We start from the raw sequence: 22,892 nt of genomic DNA on the forward strand, positions 1-22,892 counted from the left end.
ATAGATAATGTGAACAGACATCTTGCTGCTCAACTCCCTACAGTCCACTGTTAGACACGATCCCAAATAGTAACTGCCTCCGTTCCAAGTGGCAATATGTTCTTTATGGGATCAGAAAGAGTAAAACCAAATAAAACAAAATCACCTAAACAATTATTTCAAAAGAGTGAACCTGTTTTGTAACAACTTCAACACTTATCGTAATGAGGAAGTAGTTAATGGTACGGACTGATGACCTAGGTGTGCCAAGTTCGAATCCAGTCGGTTTCATGATATATCAGTGCTGACAACTTTTACAATGTGCCTCCTGTCAATAACTGAAAATTACAGGGAAAATAATGCTAATATCTTCGATCCACGCAATTTGCAGCAAAATCCCACCCCTTCCTTACAAAGGTCCCTAGATGACGAAAGATTTTCTATTCTGGTAATTTATTTCTTCTGACCGCTTCCCTTTGGAATTCTCTTCCTGTTTACTGTTTCTTCAGCCGAATGAATATGCAGAGATTTAAATGTAAAGTGAGCAAGTATCCTGCCCCCCAATTCATCACCCAGGTTGGCACAAATAAATCTGATTGCTATAACAGTACCCCCTTGCGCTTTCAGTGGGCATATGCCGCGCTTGGGTTGAACAAAAACTTTTAAAAGAATCAGATCAGTAAAAACAGTTGTAAAATACCGATTCATAGTCTGTACAGTAAAACACGTAATCTGGACTTAACGTCAGTAAGGAGTCCTGAAATAAAAACAGATTCGAAGAAATTAAGCGGTAAAACAGGTGCAGGATCTCATTCAATAAATAAAAATATTTATTTATCAAAAATTAATTTCGATATTTTGAATTATAAAATCTTCATCAGAAAAATGCATTTTTTTTTCTTCTTTTTACATGCCATCGTGGCGGTAAAGCTTGGCATGTCTTTCTTCAGATGTTGGTGAAATATAAGATTAAAAAAGTCCGATACAGTGTATATATATATATATATATATATATATATATATATATATATATATATATATATATATATATATATATATATATATATATATATATATATGCGTGTGTGTGTGTGTTATATGATCAACAACAAACTGACAATTCTATCAAATTCTATCAAATAGTAGATCTTTATTTCAATATTATGTTACAGTCTAAAAGTAGTTTGGTGCTTGTTAAACTTGTTTTAAAGCCGAAAGACTTACGTGTTCGACACTATTTAACCATGTTAACTTCCATACTTTTACACTACTAATCTTCATCCTTTCACCATGCTAATCTCCATACTTTTACCATACTAATCTCCATACTTTCACCCTACTAATCTTCATACTTTCACCCTACTAATCTTCATACTTTCACCATGCTAATCTCCATACTTTTACCATGCTAATCTTCATACTTTTACCATGTTAATCTTCATACTTTCACCATACTAATCTTCATACTTTTACCATACTAATATTCATACTTTCACCCTACTAATCTTCATACTTTCACCATGCTAATCTCCATACTTTTACCATACTAATCTTCATACTTTCACCCTACTAATCTTCATACTTTCACCCTACTAATTTTCATACTTTCACCATGCTAATCTCCATACTTTTACCATGCTAATCTTCATACTTTTACCATGTTAATCTTCATACTTTCACCATACTAATCTTCATACTTTCACCATACTAATCTTCATACTTTCACCCTACTAATCTTCATACTTTCACCATGCTAATCTTCATACTTTCACCATACTAATCTTCATACTTTCACCCTACTAATCTTTATACTTTCACCATACTAATCTTCATACTTTCACCATACTAATCTTCATACTTTCACCATACTAATCTTCATACTTTCACCATACTAATCTCCATACTTTCACCATACTTATCTTCATACTTTTACCATACTAATCTTCATACTTTCACCCTACTAATCTTCATACTTTCACCATACTAATCTTCATACTTTCACCCTACTAATCTTCATACTTTCACCATACTAATCTTCATACTTTCACCATGCTAATCTTCATACTTTTACCATACTAATCTTCATACTTTCACCCTACTAATCTTCATACTTTCACCATACTTATCTTCATACTTTCACCCTACTAATCTTCATACTTTCACCATACTAATCTTCATACTTTCATCATACTAATCTTCATACTTTCACCATACTAATCTTCATACTTTCACCATGCTAATCTCCATACTTTAACAATACTAATCTTCATACTTTCACCATGCTAATCTCCATACTTTTACCATACTAATCTTCATACTTTCACTATGCTAATCTCCATACTTTTACCATACTCATCTTCATACTTTCACCCTACTAATCTTCATACTTTAACAATACTAATCTTCATACTTTCACCATGCTAATCTCCATACTTTTACCATACTAATCTTCATACTTTCACTATGCTAATCTCCATACTTTTACCATACTCATCTTCATACTTTCACCCTACTAATCTTCATACTTTAACAATACTTATCTTCATACTTTCACCATGCTAATCTCCATACTTTAACAATACTAATCTTCATACTTTCACCATGCTAATCTCCATACTTTTACCATACTAATCTTCATACTTTCACTATGCTAATCCCCATACTTTTACCATACTCATCTTCATACTTTCACCATACTAATCTTCATACTTTCACCATACTAATCTTAATACTTTCACCCTACTAATCTTCATACTTTCACCATACTAATCTTCATACTTTCACCATGCTAATCTTCATACTTTTACCATACTAATCTTCATACTTTCACCCTACTAATCTTCATACTTTCACCATACTAATCTTCATACTTTCACCTACTAATCTTCATACTTTCACCCTACTAATCTTCATACTTTCACCATACTAATCTTCATACTTTCACCATACTAATCTTCATACTTTCACCATGCTAATCTCCATACTTTTACCATACTAATCTTCATACTTTCACACTACTAATCTTCATACTTTCACCATACTAATCTTCATACTTTCACCCTACTAATCTTCATACTTTCACCATACTAATCTTCATACTTTCACCATACTTATCTTCATACTTTCACCATGCTAATCTCCATACTTTAACGATACTAATCTTCATACTTTCACCATGCTAATCTCCATACTTTAACAATACTAATCTTCATACTTTCACCATGCTAATCTTCATACTTTTACCATACTAATCTTCATACTTTCACCATACTAATCTTCATACTTTCACCATACTAATCTTCATACTTTTACCATACTAATCTTCATACTTTTACCATACTAATCTTCATACTTTCACCATACTAATCTTCATACTTTCACCATACTAATCTTCATGCTTTACCATACTAATCTTCATACTTTCACCATACTAATCTTCATGCATTCATTATACTAAACTTTGTACTTTCATTATATAATCTTTATTATTAGATCCTCTCAATCTAATTACCATTTTTGCCATCGAATTACAATGTATTATATTGTCATAACTATGTCAGCTGTTTTAATCTACAATGCAGTTTTCTATTACTAACAGCACATTTAACGTCCCGTTTACATTGAATCGTCTCCGCATGCATAAAGATGCACTTGCGTATTACTCTCATGGGACAACTGTTTTGCTTTCATTTTGGAGATCTCAAGACAGAAGAACATAATTTCACGACAGGGGGAGATAATTCAATGTCTTTTTTTTTAATTTAATTCGTGGTGAAAATTTAAGTATTTTGACTTTGTTATAAAAATTTAAATTTTATAAAAAAAATTTGTTTTCCTAGAACAGAAAAAAAGTCACAGACATTTGAATTATAAGTGCTCAAAACTATAAATTGTAAAAAGTCATACATTTTCAAATAATTAAATCTTTCATTAAATTAAAAAAAAAAACTTTGTTATGAAAATTTATTTTTTGTGAAAAAACATTTATTTTGTGCTATTAGAATTTTCTTAATTTTGTTTTAATTTAATAAATGGTCAGATAATTTAAGTTTTGGTTATGTTGTTGTCGATATTTTCTTATTGGTCTACCAGAATTGTTCTCCCATTCTAAAATTTAATTATATTCCCCTGTTCTGAGATCTTCAAATTAGAAAACAAAAATGTTGTTTCATGACACAATGCACAGGTGCCCGTTTATGCATTCGGAAATGTATGACATGCTTGACTTCAAAAGTATAAAGGCTGCAAAGTAATATGCAACAATATTTAGTTAGGCTTAAAATAAAAGTAATTAAAAAAGAAAAAAAAACGGATTCTTACTCATTTTTTTATCTCTAATTTCTCGGATGCGAGCTCGGATCTTTTTCCTTTCCTCAAAGTTTTCCACTTTGCTCATCTGGAAGAAAATGGAAAATAACAAATTTATTTTTTTCAAATTTTTGTTTTTTTTGTTTTTCATTAACGCTTATACGTTGGATTAACAATATAACAAAAGAAATTAGGATGCCCCTTTTTGGGAAGCTTGATTTCTACACATTCAAAACCGACCTAAAAACGTATCTAATCTGTTCAGGTGCTACGTTTCATCTGTCCTGTCTTCATTTAGTATAAGAGAAATTCCGAGATAAATTTTATTTTTGTTCCAACCCAGTGTGCCCTTTTTGGGGAGCGGGATTTTTTCCACATTCAAAGCGAAATTGTGTCTAACAGCCCTCGTAATGAAACAAATACATAAGTTCAAGAATTTTTTTAGTTTTAACTAAGAACAAAATGCAGTACCTGTTCAGATGATATGCTTCTTTTTTTCTGCCCTGGTGAAGGAAAAATCCCGACACAATTTTTATTTTTGTCATAACCCGATATGTCCCTTTTAGAAGCGGGGGGGCGTCTGAATTTTCCTCATATTAAAAAGCGACCTTAACTCCACCATTATGAAGAGACAAGTAAATAGGTACTAGACTCCTTGACTTTTTGGTTAAATGAAGATTGTAGTATATTTACAGATCTTAGCTGTGCAAATATTTCAATTTTATCTATACGTAAATGCATTATAAGTGTTAAACGAAAAAATATTTTTTTAACTCTATATAATTAAATAAAGTCGCTAAGTTTTTTTTATTTGGTCCATTGATAGTTTTTGTTCTATGAAATCAATATTTGATTTTGTTTTGTCAATTTTTTGTGTAACGTTCGTACATGTTATTAGCAAGAAAAATATAATTCAATTTAATTTGCTTAAGAAATTTATTATCATATATTATCGGACCAGAATAGCTTTTCCAATTTAAAAAAGAAAATTTACTTTTTTTGTCAATGTTTTACATAAAAATGGGAAAATAAATCTGTATGGGTATAGAATTGTTTCTCTTTAGAAACATTTTCTGTGCAAAGTTTGTGCATGTTTTTATCAAGAAAAATATAATGTGATTCAATTCATTTTTCATGGAAATCGCTCGTGACAAGGCATGGAGCCACTTGATATAAGGTGCTAGTTTTTAAAAATTTGTATCATAGTACTTGTTAAAATTTAGTTGCAAATTTACACTCTTCTGGAAGTTGAAGGTTTAACCCTTAGTGCGGGTGACGCTCAGAATACAATAGCGAATTGGTTAGGACTTCTACCCAATCATGGTTGACAGAACAAGAAGATGCTACCCCTGTGGATTAAATGAAGGATTCTGTTCAAAATTCTGTGAAGATTTTTGAGTTTGACAGAAAGATTCCCAAGGTTGAGAGAAAGATCCGTGAGTTCAACAGAAAAATTCTTGAGTTTGACAAGATACACCTGATGAAGACCGGAGGTTATATCAGCGGAAACTTTGTGAAAATAATACTCAAGATGAGAACAGTAGTCCGAATAATTCAAATGATACGATTAATCAATCCTCATCTAAAAAATTCAGAAATGTTGAAGATTAATTTGTACATTTATATTTTCGAATTTTAACGAGAGCAGAAAGTAGATCTTGGGTTTACTTTCGGCAGCTGCATAACTCCCGCTTCCTTTATTTTGTCCTTTAGTCCTCACATTCCACCAGCTATATTTCTGACAAAGAGGGAAGAATTGCTGTTTTCTGAGTCAGAATCTATTCCATGTAACACTTATCATTGGCAAGTTTTTGACCTTGAAGTACTGTTTTTTTAGCGCCTTACACCAAGTGGCTTCATGCCTTGTTTGGAGCGATTTCCATTAAAAAAAAAAAGCAGAAACCGAGTAAAAAGTTTTGATGTAGTGTTAGACGGCATTTGTGATTTATATATCCAAACTAAATTCCGTAACTTTTGTTTCAAATGCTCTTAACTCTTCAGAAAAGATAAAAGGTGGAATAGCCTCTAGCGGGCATGCAACGGTCAGGGTCTCCCGTCGGCCATGCGCGTGACTTGTCAAAAACGTTTGTTAAAAATTAATGCAGAGTATTTTTATTTATTCGACCTAGGAACATGCAATATGTTCAGGTAATTTTTATGCATGAGTGCATGAAACCCTAATAAAAAAATTAATAAACACAAAAGCACAGAATAAGTAAACAACAAAACAACGAAAATGTGTCAGAAAAGGTGAAAGAAAGAAAAGGAATCGGTAGTTCTTGAATGTTCTCATGTCGCAGAGGCAGAACCTTTAAATGTCCCAGGTTGTCCAGTGGAGGTTTTCAGTGAAGTAGTCGCAGCCTGGGGGGATTCAGTGGATAAAGAGTGAGAGGAAAGAGGTCTGTGTTCTTTGGTCTGAGCTCCTCTGCTGCCTGCTAGATCATTCCTGACAGGGGTAAATAGTCCCTTAAGGGACATAAAAAATTAATGCGCCCTGGTAGCTAATTAGTCAGTGTGTGGCCGCATCAGGCAGCAAGGGAGCATTAATCCACAAAAGAAAATAGTTTGTTATGGTGATTGCTACATAATGGGCAATCAACAATTCTCCCACTAACCAAAAATCACGAGGTTGTTTGCTCAGCAACCGAGAAGGCTAACATGCTTGCCAGTCGGTTTGCCTCAAACTCCACACTGGACCCTTCCAACCACCCAGTACCCACTACCTGAATTTCCTATGCGGACAGACGCCATGCTAGACGATCTGAAAATCACCCCTGCTCAGGTGCATGCTATCAAAAAAAAAAATCTTGACACTTCAAAAGCATGTGGACCCGATCTCATCCCAGCTGTGCTATTAAAAAAGTGGTCAGCCGAAGTAGCTCCAGTTCTCTCCAAACAAATGCCTTAATGAATCTTGCTTTCTGGGCTGTCAGAAAACTGCTTCTGTGGTATCAGTATTGAAGAATTCTGGCAAAAGAACTGACCCATTAAATTATCGCCTCATTAGCCTCCTCCCCCTTTTTGCCAAAATATTTGAGACCTTAATTAACCATGCTTTAGTCCATCACCTTCTGACTGACAAACAATATGGATTTAGACAAGCCCGTTCCACAGCAGACATCCTAACTGTAATCTCTGAACGTATATACCATTCACTGGACAAAGCGGGGGAGGGCAGAGCGGTAGCTCTAGATATATCTAAGGCTTTTGACAGGGTATGGCATGAGGGTCTCCTCAGGAAGATTAGATCATATGGTATCACTGGTAGAATACTTAACATAATTAAATCCTTCTTAGATAAGAGAAAAATCCAGGTTGTCCTCGACGGTCGTACATCTAAACAATATGATATAAATGCGGGAGTACCCCAGGGGTCTATCCTTGGACCTCTACTGTTATTGATATTCATAAATGACCTCCCCGACAAAATTGCCTCTGAGATGGGTATATATGCTGATGACACCACACTCTATAACAGGCACGGCAGGAAAACAAATGAAAACATATCAAAAGAAATGGCAAAAACACTAGAGGATGAACTCCAATCTGTAGTGGAATGGGGACAAAAATGGATCGTCACATTCAATGCTGCCAAGACTAAACTTGTTTTCTTCAATAATTATAAGAAACCTTCTCTACCACCTATAGCAATGGCCAACGACTCTTTATCTGAGAGTCCATCTTTCAAACTCCTTGGCCTAACGTTCACAGGAAACATGAGTTGGAACAATTACATTGAAGGCATTGCCAGGGCCGCTGCAAGGAAGGCGGGTTCTCTCTACCGTGCTAGAAAACTACTAACACCCGAAAGTATCCTGTACCTCTATAAGGCCACCATTCGCCATTTATGGAGTATTGCTGTCATATTTGGGCTGGTGCATCTGCTACTAGTCTCTCGCTCCTTGACAAGGATCAAAAGAAAGTCGCCAATCTGATAGGCCCTGAACTGGCATCTAAGCTTCAGCCTCTGTCCCATCGACGAAATGTTGCATCTCTCTGACTGTTCTACAAGTATTTTAATGGTGATGCTCTGACAAACTGCAAGCATTTATGCCCCCACGACGTAAACCCGACAGGCTGCTAAATCCCACCCCCACACAATAGAAATCCCAAGATGTAAAAGATCTTTCTACTCCAGTAGTTTCTTCCCCAGAACTGCTAGACTTTGGAATTCCATTCCTGGTCCCTGCTTCCCCAACTGTACTGACGTACAGAAGTTCAAGTGTAACATGAACCAACATCTTGCTGCCCAAATCCCTACATAGTACCCCAGTAGTTATTGCCCCTGATAGTAGCCCCCTACACCAAAGTGACAATGTGCCTTGTTTGGGGTGAAAATGTAATAAAAAAAATATGCATAGAAATGATTAGCAGGGGGGGGGGGCATCCGGCTTGGCCCAGTCGTGAAATACGCTTAAATATGATATTTTAATTTCGTATATATTATTATTAGTGCTATGACAAGAGCATATTGTTTTCATTATTTTGACTCTCGAGTATATATCTTATATGTTTTTAGATAAAGTGATGCGGTTCTCAATTAATCCACTGTGTCTAACTGTGTCGGATATATACTCGAGAGTCAAAACAATGAAAAGAATATTCTTTTGTCATAGCCCTCTTACAAGAAGGAGGTAACACCTGTAAAGATGATCGCATGACAACAAAACAGATACTACATTATGCTCCCACTGAATTGAACATGCAACGATAGTAATAGTATAGTTTTGTATCTGTTTGTAATAGCAGTACAATAGTTCATAAATAGTAGTAGTACCATAGTCTGAAAATAGTAGTAGTATATTAGTCTTTAAATATTAGTAGTAAAATAGTCCATAAATAGAAGTAGTACAATAGTCCATAAATAGTAGTAGTAGTAGTAGTAGTATATAGTCCATGCTTAGTAGTAGTACACTATTCCATTAATAGTAGCAGCACAATAGTCCATAAATATTATTAGTAGTATAATAGTCCATAAATAGTAGTAATAGTAGAGTTCTTCTCTTCAGACAGATACCAAATCTCCACAAGTAATCAGGTGCATCTTGTTAAACTTTTGAATTTTTCTGTTGAACTCGGGAATCTGTACCGAATTTCGACTAGAACCCTTTACTTAATCTATGGAGGCTTGCTCTCATTCCATCAGCCATTATCGAGTAAAAATTTTAATAAATTCATAATTGTATTTTTAGTATTGCCTATACTGAGGATTGAACCACAAAAACTGATCATCACTTAACACTTTTATCTGTTACGCCACAGTACCTGGCCCAGTTTAGGTAACCGATAAAGAAGCAAAAGTAATATCGAAGTTGGACATACATATATAATTTGGACATACATATATAATTTGGACATACATATATAATTTGGACATACATATATACATAATAAAAATAAAAAGTGTCGCCCTAAAGAAAACAACACTACAGCTTTATTTTAAAACTTTCATTGAAAAAATCAATTCAGATAACTTGATTATGTAGCAGAGTTAACATATATTCAATGTAGCCGCCTTCAGCATCAATCACCACTTTGATATGGGTCCGGCGGAAGCTCGGCGAATGCTCGGTGTTGTGGGAGGTTATGTTGGTGATGTTCTTGACGTATGACCAAACGAAGTAGTCGAGTGGGTTCAGGTCGGAGGAGAAGGAGGCCAGTGAGAGAAGGGTACAAAATCATAGCACTCCTGAAGCCTGGGTCTCTTTGAACTTGTGGGCTAGCGCTGAGTCCTGCTACCACACCCAGGTTCTGCCAGTGGTTACCTGATTGTACCAGGGATTCACCAGACTCTTCGGCACATCCAGGTACAGTTTGGTGTGTACTTTCAAGTCGACTTCGAAGATGTGAGGTGGCATGATGTGGCTCTCATTTGAAACCATACCAAAGACCATAAGTGTGGCTGGACCATTCTACACACAGACAGACAAGGTTACTTTATATATATATATATATATATATATATATATATATATATATATATATATATATATATATATATTATTTTTTCAATTTAAGTAAACAAAATTACTATAGGTCGCTACATCATCAGCTGACAATAAAACTCAAGGCCAATCCTTTAATCTCTAGTAAGACTGGTATTTACGCGACTTATGGTAATTTTGTTTACTTAAATTGAATAAAATAATATCCTGCTCTTTTTATTAAGCACTATCTTGTTGGAATTCAATGGTTTTTACTTCATTTTTACCAGCCATTTTCCTCAATCACTTTCGATCATTGATCGTCGTCAGGAGCAATTTTGTTGTTGTTTAAGAGGTTTTTTTTTCTGTTGGCTTTTTATATGTAATTTATTTTGGTTTTATTTATTGGTTGATTTTTATTTAATTCGTCTGTTAGGGAGGAAAGGATGAAGAAGAGTATATTGATATTGTTCACTATAAGTCATTATATATATATATATATATATATATATATATTAGTTAGTTAGTTACGAATATATACATATATTAATTGTTGAATATATTTAATATCTTAGTACAGATGTTAAAAGCTATTTTGTTAATGTTGGGCTGTATTTTTTAATTAATATTGCTCCAAGCAATTTTAATCTTTTTGTATGATTAGAGAGAGAGAGAGAGTGACAGAGAGAGAGAGAGAGAGAGAGAGAGAGAGAGAGAGACAGACAGACAGACAGACAGACAGACAGACAGACAGAGACAGAGACAGAGACAGAGAGAGAAAGAAAGAAAGAGAGAGATATATATAGATAATTGCAATAACTTTGGCATATCAGAAAATAAGACAGCAACTTACAGATTAGATAGATTCCTTGAAGTCCTTCAAACATTTTCTATTTCAGTATTAAGACTTGCCGTACTATTAAGATTGCTTTCTTTCTCAACATTAACATAGATCGATATTAAAATGCTAAACCAAACAAAAGAAAATGCAGTTTAAAATAAACAATTGAATTTTATTATTTGAAATGTATTTCGCTCACCATTTCCTGTAACTCATTTTCATCTTCGATTTCATCGTAGGAAGTCATTGTCCTCGTTGTTGTAGTTGATGTCGTTTGTACGAAACCTCCCTGGGCCGTTAATATCTGTTTTGTGGAGACAGCTGTCGTATAGATGGTGCTGTGGCCGATTGGACTTGGACTTAGGGATATCGGAGAACTGGAATTATCTGCTAGCAAACTGGGCCGAACAACAGAGACCAATTCCTGGAAACAAAAAATAGAAAATCATAAATATTAGTTGGTGAATCTCTATCACATTTGAAAGTTTTTGGTAACGTGCAAAAACGCATCTGTAATTTGATTGACTTCGCCCTTTCTTCTTCTCTATTCTCACACACACACACACACACACACACACACACACACACACACACACACACACACACACACACACACATACACACACACACACCCTTTCAGTCTTCTCTATAAATATTATGGCAGAATTGTCTAATCTTTTCCCTGCTTCTTTTGTTCCAGTTCAGTTGATCTAGTGGTCTCCCTCAATTCGCTGCTTTAATACCTAATTGTAATAAAGCTTCATATTCCAGTAGCTTCTTACCAAGAACCGCAGACTAGTGGAATTCATTTCCTATTGACAGTTTTTCTTAGTATTTTGAAGACGAAGATCAATGAAGAAATGTTAGTTTAAAGAAAGTGGGATATCACTTTTCTATAATAATTTAACGTATAATGATCACCCACTTTATAGCCACCACTAGTGTAAAACTTGAATTTACGCCGCTGAAATACACATTTGCCGAATTTTTGTTGGAGGAGCGTCAACGTGTGGGTGCTCAATTTACGTAAAATTCTTCATATCTTGGAAATTGGAATTTTAAACGTTATTTTCCTTTTCGATATCATCAAAAACTTATAAATGTCTTAATTTTCCAAGTTTTTTTCTATAGTGTGGAAAGTCGATTGTCTGCCCCTTTCTGCTCTTATATTCCCAACATTACCAATAGGTGTCGCTAGCAGTGTATCATTCAAAAACAAGATGATGGGAAGTTTTTCTTCGATAAAATGTCTCATAATATTTGATTTTCTTAAATAAAAAAAAAAAAACTACTTGATCGATTTACGTGAGTTTTGGAATATGACATTTTCATGCAGTAACAAGAACGTACATTATAAAGATTTTTTTCAGATTTTTATGGACCATTTATAGAGTTTCACCAAAATATTCATCGAAAAATCGTAGGTACAGACAAAATGAATGCCGACGCTCAAAATGTATAAACATTTTGACCCCTCCCTTTACTTAAAAATTCACCAAAAATCAGGAAATTAACAATTTTAATTAAATTTTCAGTATTTATCAAATAATGATCGTGGAATATAATGAACGAATTATTTTTATTCAAATCTTAGTGAAAATGCATTATTTTGTTTAAACAAAAAATACTTTTACTAAAGTTATGGTTTTCAGTAGTAAATAAAAAATGCAAGAATTTATTTTTGCTGTATTTCTATATAAATAAAGCATCGTAATTTGGAACAATAACAAAAATGTTTTTTACAGGAACATTACAAAAAAAAAAAAAAGCCCCTAAAGTCCGTATTAACGAATTCGATATAACTTGAAGAAAAATGAATTTCTCGCATACTATTCAGGAAATTAAAGATTCAATTATATTCCTATTTCAGTCACCTAAATTACGCTTTACGGTTGTTGTAAAAATGGAACGGAAATTTTAATTTCGTTCCCTTTTAAATTCGGTACATTTTTACATTACGTCCAACTCATCATTCACATTCGACATGTCAACTTTTCTAGGTTTTCGGGTATGCTGACAAGGTTAGGCGTGTCTATTCCGAAAGTCGTTCTTAACATGGGTAGATTGGAGTGTTTATTCGTTGTAAACGTACCCAACAACTTATAAATGTCGACATTTCCAGTGTGAACGGTAAGTTGGACTTATGTAAAAAAATAACAAAAAGATATACCAAACTGACTTTTTTCGTTTAAAAATGGAATTATTTCCCTTTCGTTATTAACTTTTTTTCTTTTTTTTTAATATTTTATGTTTTATATATATATATTTTTAGATATTTTGTGTTTTAAATATATATATATTTTTTTAATATTTTGTGTTTTATATATATATATATATATATATTTAAATATTTTGTGTTTTATACATTTTTTTAAAAATATTTTATGTTTTATATATTTTTAAAAAAATATTTTGTGTTTTATATATATAAAGTACAATGTTTGAATGTTACTCTTTTGATTATATTCGTTTGGGAGGGGCACAATTAAAAAAGAGATTAAAACGGAGCGAAATTTTAAGTTTCCATTTTTACAACAACCATAAAACAGCGCATACTCAACAAGTTCTATCGCAATTTATAAACATCTAGATCTATTTACATTATATTAGAAACCGAGCGACTCATAAAAATCTAGTAGCTGAGTGTCAAATCTGCTTAAAATACTGAAAAAAAAATAGACCTCTCCCAAACATACTAGCAACAATTTGATTTCGTCCTTCCCCTGAGTGTTTCCAATAGGAGGATTTATTTACTAGGATTTGTATTAGGAGCTGAGCACTTATTAAACTTATTTAATTGTTGACTTTTTTGCATTTTGGTTAAATTTGTTAGTTTGCAATCGCTGATAGCCCACTCAAAAAATTGAACAAAAGACGAAATTAAAAAGAATGGTACTCATGCAGAATTTGACCCCGCCTCCTCCGATTCCAATTATGGTTAGGGTTCGACCGGCAATCACTGGATTCAACCTAGCGTTGTTCAAATGTTGAAACACTAAATCAACATTTTATTTATGTTTTTGCATAATTAATGATGGAAGTATTTTTTCCTGCTTATTTTCTTAACATCCGTTGAAAAAAAAATAATTTGTATATTCCCTTTAAAAAAAATCAAACTTTTCTCTACTTTCACCTAACTATTTACGGTGTTCATATAAAGCATGCATCTGTTCTTTTATAATAAAAATTCCGTTTTCAAAAAGAAACGTTTACTGCCAAATTTCTTTAAAAATAAAAAGTGCAAGTTTTACTGAAAAGAAAACAAACTTTCACCTAACAACTAACGAGCGGCCCAAGGCTAACCTTATCAAAGCACTTAACAACAAATAAATAAATATAAAAAATAATAAAAAATCAAAAAATCAAAATCAAATAGATAAACCGAATCGTAGCCCCCCCCGCCTCCCAGCCTATGCGAACACCCAACAGGCCAAGACATACTTACCAAGAAATCATCTCACTAACGAGACGCCAGCAACCTAAACCTTAGAACCCGAAATTTAAAGTAACCCCTCTCCTTACCCCTAAATATCTCCCTCCCCCTCCATATTTCCCTATGTCCTTAGTCACACCAGAGAGGAACTTCCCAGACCCCCCCACAACCAACTAATGTTCTTGAACTCCAAAACTAAAGCATTACCGACCGACCAAGCACCCCGCCTCCCACCTATCTCTTTCCACTTTTCTCGCACTCCTCCCCTGACATCATTCATTCCTTCATTCCACCATAAACGAACATTTCTGTAAAGTCTGAGGAAGCTACATAATGGCCAAAAAATGGTCGTGTAGCTGAAACAGAAAAAAAAACGGTAATAAAAAATAAAACGTATATATATATATATATATATATATATATATATATATATATATATATATATATATATATATATTCATTAATGGATATGAATAATGGAGTTACAATTATTGTTGGTCTCGTTTAGTTGTTCAGACCTGTCTTCTAATGGAACAAAGAATCAATAAAAATGCAAACAATGATCTTTGAACACGTATAAAGTGGTTTATGTCCCGTTGTTAGCAATTTTGCCGCCAGATGTCAGCACTAATCAAATGGTTGCGGCATGCAGTGGATGCAACACTGGGGAAATTTTGCAATCTGACTATCAGCGTTTAAAGGCATTGTTGTAAAAAATCGTGTGAGTTGCAGCAATGAGCAATTAATGCGAATGCGATTGTCGTTTGTTTGTGTTGCATGGTTATATTTTCCGTTCATTTCGGTCCTATGTTTGTGTACGATCTAAAAAAGAAAAAAAAAAAGAAAAAGAAATAGAAATAGCACTAACCCTACGCAGGTTTTACTGGCTTCCTCCAAAGGAGGAAATTCCATGGGAGTATGAAATTTAGTCGTATGTATATCCTCTTTAGGGAAGATGATATTAGGTTTTTGCAACTCTTGCAAGGAGGTGTCAACATCCTCGACATCCAGCGCCTGGAATTCTCAAATTGGTCACCCATCTGAGACTGACCCAGCTCAAAATTGATTAACTTCTATGATACAAAGAGAACTAGTGTGTCAACGTGATTATGCTGTACGTATTTTGTGTCGCATAATCAGATATGGCCCCGTGACAGTATCCACAGGAACTCATATGGTTGCGCCATTACCATTTCTTACAAAGTTGAAATATCAAGCAGAAAATATACTTTTTCTTCGTTTGTTTCCTAGATTCTGGTGCACCAGTTGGCACTTTTGTATTTTAGATTACCACAGAAAATTATTTGTTTAGTGATATGAGATTGTGTAGTGTTGTAAAGTTTTGAAAATACGACTCTTTTTACATTGAATGATTTGCAATTTTGGGAAATGGTGTTCATCGCCTTTTGCATTCCAACTGTTTGAATTATTTAAACTCTTAATTATATAAAAATAATTATTTAAATGTTTAAATCTTTTTTTAGATATATTCATCACTGCTATTTTCATATATATATATATATATATATATATATATATATATATATATATATATATATATATATATATATATATATAGGAAATTTATTACTGTGAGTCCAGAATGAGTTTACAAATTGTTTCAACTAGAGGAAAATCCTCAAAGAGAGGAAAAATCCAACTAGCATCATCAGAATTCATAGATATATAAAAGCGACCTTGTCTGCATGTGTATAAAACAATCTCTACCAAACTACTCTGTGAATTTTTGGTTTACAAACTTGAAAATTTGAAAATTGATATATAGGAGATTCGGATCTGTGGGACAAATTTGATTTGGAAACTGAACAGGACAATACTTCAGTTCTATAGAAACAGAGTTGGACTGAGTGTTGAGGAGGTGTCTCTGACTAAAGTGGATTGCATACTAAAATATAGTACAATAGTATATTAACTGACTCAAGACCATGAAAACTTTTTGAATTTTGTTTTCAAGCATATGGCGAAGCTCTCTGGAGTATGCAAGTAAATCAAGTAGGTCAAGGATAACTGTGCAGAGTGGATCAGGGCTGTAAACAATGATGTCATCAATTAAAACAGAGAATGAGTTATAACCGTGCACAGTGGATGATGTCACAAAATAATGACGTCATCCATCCAATGAGAGAAAGTGAGGGGGGAAGAGATCTTTTATGAAGTTTAATCCTGATGGGTCACGGGTCGTCTACTAGACGAAAACCGTGGAGGTCTAGAATAGTTATAGTAACTCTAATGATGCTGTTAGGTTGCTTGTCACCGTGCACACTTTTCATCTGTACATAAATGTTTTAGGTGGTGGGAGGAAGGACAAATGACGTAAATAAAGTGCAAAGAAATGGGAGAGGTGGTAATAGGGATGTCGTGACGTCATCCACTTTGTACGGATACAAACAAGCAACTCAGCAAATAAGCAAAATAACAAGATCCACAGAATTTATAAGCATTATAGATAGATGTAATAAATACCGACCCAGTGGGTCACGAGTGACCTAGCGCGTATATAAAATGACATAAAACCTGATTTTCCACCCGTTTATAAATGTGTGCATGAAAGGCGTTCCAAAAGTAATTCCTCCTATTTTTTTTTTATTTTGTCGAAATAAATCAGGAGGGATTACAAATTGTATTGTTATGAAGACTGAAATGCATATATATGACCTTTGAAAGTTTCATCACTCTGTTGCAGATATTGATGGTGCGAGACTCAAAGAAAGCAACTCCTGTTGCGTCAGAAGTAGAGACGCCTCATTGAATTCCTGGCAAAAGTGCACTGAAAATGGTGGTGACTATGTAGAAAAATTTTTTATTGTCATTTCACCTCAAACACGGTAAAAAGTCACTTAGTCGTGAGGGGCTACTATTTGGGACCAGATTTGCAGGGATACTATTTAGGGAGTTGGGCAGCGAGATGTTTGCTTACGTTACACTTGAATTTCTGCATGTCAGTACAGTCAGTGAAGCAGAAGTTCTATGGAAAAGGCTAATAGAGTAGAAGGCTTTACGGCATCTGGGGATTTCTACAGTGTAGGGGTGAGATTTTGTTGCTTGACGGGCTTGTCAAAAGTATTGTCGTGGAGGGAGTATTAGTGCTCTGAGTCCATCAGAGCATTTGTCAATGAAGTGCTTGTAAAATAGGCACAAAGATGAATTCTGAAGCACAAAATGTCACTCATTTTAATGATACCACTCACGTATTCGTAGCTCTTCAACTTTTTGAGTTAAAAAAATAGGTTTTACTTTTGGAATGGCCCAACGAAATGTCACCCCTTCACTGCAGAGGTCACAAGATTTTTTTTAATCCTATTTAAAGTAAAGTTTGTAAGCATGAGTATAAGATGTTTTGTTCTCTGCCATGTTCTACGCCTGCTAATATATATATATATATATATATATATATATATATATATATATATATATATATATATATATATATCTCAGAACAAGTAGTTAATAAAACATGTTAAAAACACTTTGAAAAAGAGTTAAAAAAACATATTTAATTTTAAAAAGGAAGCACAAAATAAGTGGATAGTCCTTAATCTGCGGAGTGTCGAAGAAATACTTTCCTTCTCATCAGAGTGTAGGAATTAGCAAAATGCATGATCGGATTTTGCTTGCAAAAGTATTTAATGAAACTACAGGTACGTCATAGATCTTACTTGATAACAAAAAGTGAAGCAGAGGGAATAGGGTGAAGAAAAAGGTGATTTCACTTTTTTGTTTTATTTCATTTCAGTTGAAGTTCTCAGAAATCAAGTGACCCATTACCTGTGGCTAACACTTGAAATCTATATGAGATACATAGATATTCGAATGTTTCATTAAAGTTCTTTATCTCTCAAGCATTGAATTAGTAAAGAAATTGAGAACATAATTTTACTCTCCTCAATTAACCATTTTTATACGTTGTAGTATATCTTTCATGTTGGTCTCATGGTCTTACTGGATTCCAGGACAAGAATTTATCTAGTCTGGTGGAGTATCCAGCTTCGTGCTATTACTTGAGGTAATATCACTTGGAGAAGGTGCACCATTCCTCGGAAAAGCTGTGGGGTAGCCGTAGTGAGGAGATCTTATTTGGGCTGCGAATACTATGTGATTTTGAATATTTGGTCAGGATTTACTTCTATGGAAAAGTATCCTCATGCCAGATTGTTCTGACAAACCCCTGTACAGAGAGACCTTAGACACTCGAGGATAGTGTCTAGTAGGCATTCAAGTTCTTCCCCAGTAATCTTGTGAAGGGTAAAATCCAAAAAAGTTAGTTAAATTTCCATGTCCACAAGTAAAATCCAAAAGAATCGCGTAATTGGAAGATGGTCCAAAGTAATCCAAAAGGCAGATATCTGTGGAATAATTTACAAATTCACAAGGAAAAAGTGAACGAGTTCAAATAATATTATTGAAAGAAAGATAAGATGTGTGTAAAAATATATATATATATATATATATATATATATATATATATATATATATATATATATATATATATAAAGGAGATTAGAGCAATAGTCTAAAGAGCTAAGTGTATTTTAATGTAACAGTGAAATTACTAGTTTAATTAAAATACAGGAAATAGAAAGTGCTCGTTGTAATTTAGATATATAATAAGCTCGATAGTTAAATGATATTATGAATCACATTACTTAATATATATATATATATATATATATATATATATAAATATATATATATATATATATATATATATATATATCACCAAAGTTAAGCAACGTTAGAGCCTGACCAGTACCAGATGGGTGACCATTTGGGAAGGTTAGGCGCTGTATTTACCATGCCGAGTTGTAGAAATTTCCAGATTGATATCTCGAGGCGCATTAATTCACTGGGAGGGATACCCCCCTAGTCTCTGTTAAGACATGCATCTAGAAGAAGGAAACTCTGATGTAAAAACCTGCGGTCTACTGTATACTCTGTCCTGTGGCAGTCATCTGCATCGACAAAGGTTAGCAGTAATACCAAAAGGTGTGGTTAGTTCTACACAACGCATTCGCCATTAGAAATAGATCATCGGCAGAAGAGTCCATCATTATATATATATATATATATATATATATATATATATATATATATATATATATATATATATAAATCAATAAATCGTTATCATTTTATTATTACTACTAAAATTGGAAAATTAAATTTTAAACAAGTAAAAACACATAGAAAAGAATCGTTTTTTAAATCAGAGAATAATAAAAAATTGTTCCGATTCCAATATCCCCAAAAGTGCTAATTTTACTTGATTCTGGTCAATCATCCCATATATATATATATATATATATATATATATATATATATATATATATATATATATATATATACTAGCATTTCAGCCCTGCGTTGCTCGGGTGTTTGGAGGTGTATTCTGAGCAACAAAAAAAAAAAGAAAAAAGCGGTCAATTTTTTTTTAAATTTGACCCCTATTATGACCCTTTAACATTTATTGTTTTGGGCTCAAATAAAGTTATTAAGTTAGATCCATGTAAAAGGAACTTATATGCAAACTGTCAAGTGTTTTTACCCAAAATTGTCGGAGGAGTTTGGTAGAGTTCTCAAATGTCAAATCCTTGAACTTTGACCCCTTAACAGCCAAATTTCTGGCCAAAAACCGATCACATAGATTTTTCCAAATCTCAGTACCCTGTATATCAAATTTCAAGTCTGTAGACTGAAAATTGACAGAATGACTAAATGCATAGGGATATGTACACAGGCGGACAGACAGACACACTCACAGACAGACACTTTCACTTTTATATATATATATATATTGGGTAGCAATAAGCTATATATAATATATATATTGGGTAGCAATAAACTTCCCGTAGGTCTCAGCCCTCTTCAAACTCATCCAGTGGAGGTCTGTTTAGTGCTATCTCTCCCCGATTTTTCCATCCCCCTTGACCCTTCTCGACTACTTTGTGTGCTGTCAGTCGATGTCAACAGTACAATTTTTTTTATGTATCTTCATAAAATGTTGTATATAATGACACACGCGCGCGCACACACACACACACACAAACATATATATAGAATATTTATTTATACAAACAATATTGGCTACATATGTGCATACACATGTCTGTTGATTTTTTTTTTTTTGTGAAACTAAATTTTAAATATGGTTTTCCTTTGTATATTTTTCCATTTGAACAAGTTATAATAAAGAAAATGAAAGAAAAAATAAAACAAACAATATAGAAAATGGGTTGAGCGGGGGAGGGAAAGTGTGATATAGATGCAAGATTTAAAAAGGGAAACAATTAAAAAAAAGTTATTTAAAAAATTTTAGTACATAAGATATTTACCTCCAAGATTCGAAACACCTCATCCAAACATTGTAAAACATTGTAAATAATCATACTGTAATTAGGCTCTGTTATTAATGAGAACTTTTTCATAAACACCCGAGTTTCACTGGATTTACATCGAGGAAATTACAGCGATACAATCATTATATATATATATATATATATATATATATATATATATATATATATATATATAACTACTTAATTTACTCACATAAAATTAATATACGAAAGTATAGATTTATGCGTAAACTTTAAGTATTTACTCCAAAAGTACTCAATACGTAGGTAGAGCTAGTTAGTAATTTATAAAATATATATGGCGATTGAGCTACACTGAATATTCCGCGTTTCATCCACTCTAGGACTCCTCAGACTTATGCGCATAAGCCTGAGGAGTCCTAGAGTGGATGAAACGCCGAATATTCAGTGTAGCTTAATCGCCATGTATATTTTTTATATATATATATATATATATATATATATATATATATATATATATATATATATATATATATATATATATATTCTTGGAATACAGTGAGTATGATAACTACATCAGCCAGTGCTTGCAGGAAACAAGAAAATTAATTAGAAGGTTGGAAAGGATCCAAATAAGAATGAGTAGAAATAAATTATATGTGTTATTCAATGAAATGTGCTTAAAAGAAAGAATGCTGCTTAAGTATATCCGCACACACACACACACACACACACACACACACACACACACACACACACATATATATATATATATATATATATATATATATATATATATATATATATATATATATAAATAAAGTGAGAGAGAGAGAGAGATAGTGATAAGTTTTTTGTTTATATCTACCTCCTGATATACCAGTTTGCACGAGGTTTGGTCCAAGCATGACCCCCTGTGGTGGCGATGGAAATGCCGACATTCATAAGGCAAATGATAATAATAATAGATGTTGTCGTAGTAGTCAACGTTGTTGCTATTGTTGTTGTTGTTGTTGTTGTTGCAGAGTCATTTATTAATATTTGTTTGAAAACTACGTCGAAACCGCCTGGCCGAATTAAAGTAATGCTCCGTTGTTTGGGAGTTTGGGTAAGTACCAGTTAGATTTGTAGTATTAATAGTGGCGCTATTGTTGGTTGGAGAGGGTGACCGGTGCCTGGGCGGGTCAGAGAACAAACACTAGTAAAATGAACCAATATGTATAATTATAAACACACACACACACACACACACACACACACACACACACACACACACACACACACACACACACACATTATTATTATTATTATTACTTTTGTTGTAACAGCTTCTTATCATCACCATATGGGTGTGTTTGTGTTGTGCGCAGTCATGTTAGCACTATTAGTAGTGCTCAATATCGAGAAATAGAGCAAATATATATATATATATATATATATATATATATATATATATATATATATATATCGGGAGAAAGGGACCTCCCCTTTTGAAAAGGGGAGGTACCTTTCTCCCGAAATTAATCAAAAATTCCGTTTGGACACAGCTGTTTGGACACAGCTGCTATACAAAGGATATAAAGAAACCTCCACAATCTATATATCTATAAAAGTGAAATTGTGTGTGTGTGTGTGGGTGTGCGTGTGTGTGTGTGTGTGTGTGTACATTTCCCTATCAAATTACTCTGTAAATTTTCGGTCTATAGACTCGAGATTTGACATAATGGGTATTGAGATTTGGGAAAATTTTTTTAATCGGTTTTCGGGCAGATATCTGGCTGTCAATACCTCCGCCAATTTTGTGTCTAAACACTTGGAATTTTAGATATAGGTTCCTTAGACATGTATCAAACTTTTTAATTTGATTTAAACCCAAAACAATAAATTTTAAGGGGTCAAAATTGGGGTCAAAGTTAAAAGAATTTGACCTCTCAGCTAATTTTTTGTCTAAACATTTGAAATTTTACATAAAGTGAATTCAAACATAGGAAAGCTTTTTAATCGGTTTTTGGCCGAAAATTTGCCTATCAAAAAATTTGCCTGTCAAAGTTCAAAACATTTGACCTTTTCGG

The 22,892-nt window shown here is 33.4% G+C and overlaps 1 protein-coding gene and 1 long non-coding RNA gene across 51 annotated transcripts in view; one reads left to right on the forward strand and one right to left on the reverse strand.

Moving 5' to 3' along the window:
- The window catches only part of LOC145261258 (uncharacterized), a 652,396-nt gene that overhangs the window by 241,266 nt on the left and 388,238 nt on the right, over window positions 1–22,892 (reverse strand). For all 50 annotated transcript variants that reach the window (XM_080119659.1, XM_080119671.1, XM_080119664.1 and 47 more), the window contains exons 7-8: window positions 11,252–11,476; window positions 4,300–4,375 (exon numbers count right to left, since the gene is read on the reverse strand). In XM_080119659.1, coding sequence (XP_079975785.1) covers window positions 4,300–4,375; window positions 11,252–11,476 — 301 coding nt within the window. The remainder of the gene's footprint in view (window positions 1–4,299; window positions 4,376–11,251; window positions 11,477–22,892) is intronic.
- Window positions 21,720–22,892, forward strand: part of LOC145261263 (uncharacterized) — a 72,999-nt gene continuing 71,826 nt past the window's right edge. Inside the window, exon 1 of the long non-coding RNA XR_013864436.1 lies at window positions 21,720–21,928. This is a non-coding gene — a long non-coding RNA (uncharacterized LOC145261263). The remainder of the gene's footprint in view (window positions 21,929–22,892) is intronic.

The sequence above is a fragment of the Euprymna scolopes genome, chromosome 37 (genome assembly GCF_053919585.1).
Source record: "Euprymna scolopes isolate OS-2025 chromosome 37, ASM5391958v1, whole genome shotgun sequence".
Classification (NCBI taxonomy): domain Eukaryota; kingdom Metazoa; phylum Mollusca; class Cephalopoda; order Sepiida; family Sepiolidae; genus Euprymna; species Euprymna scolopes.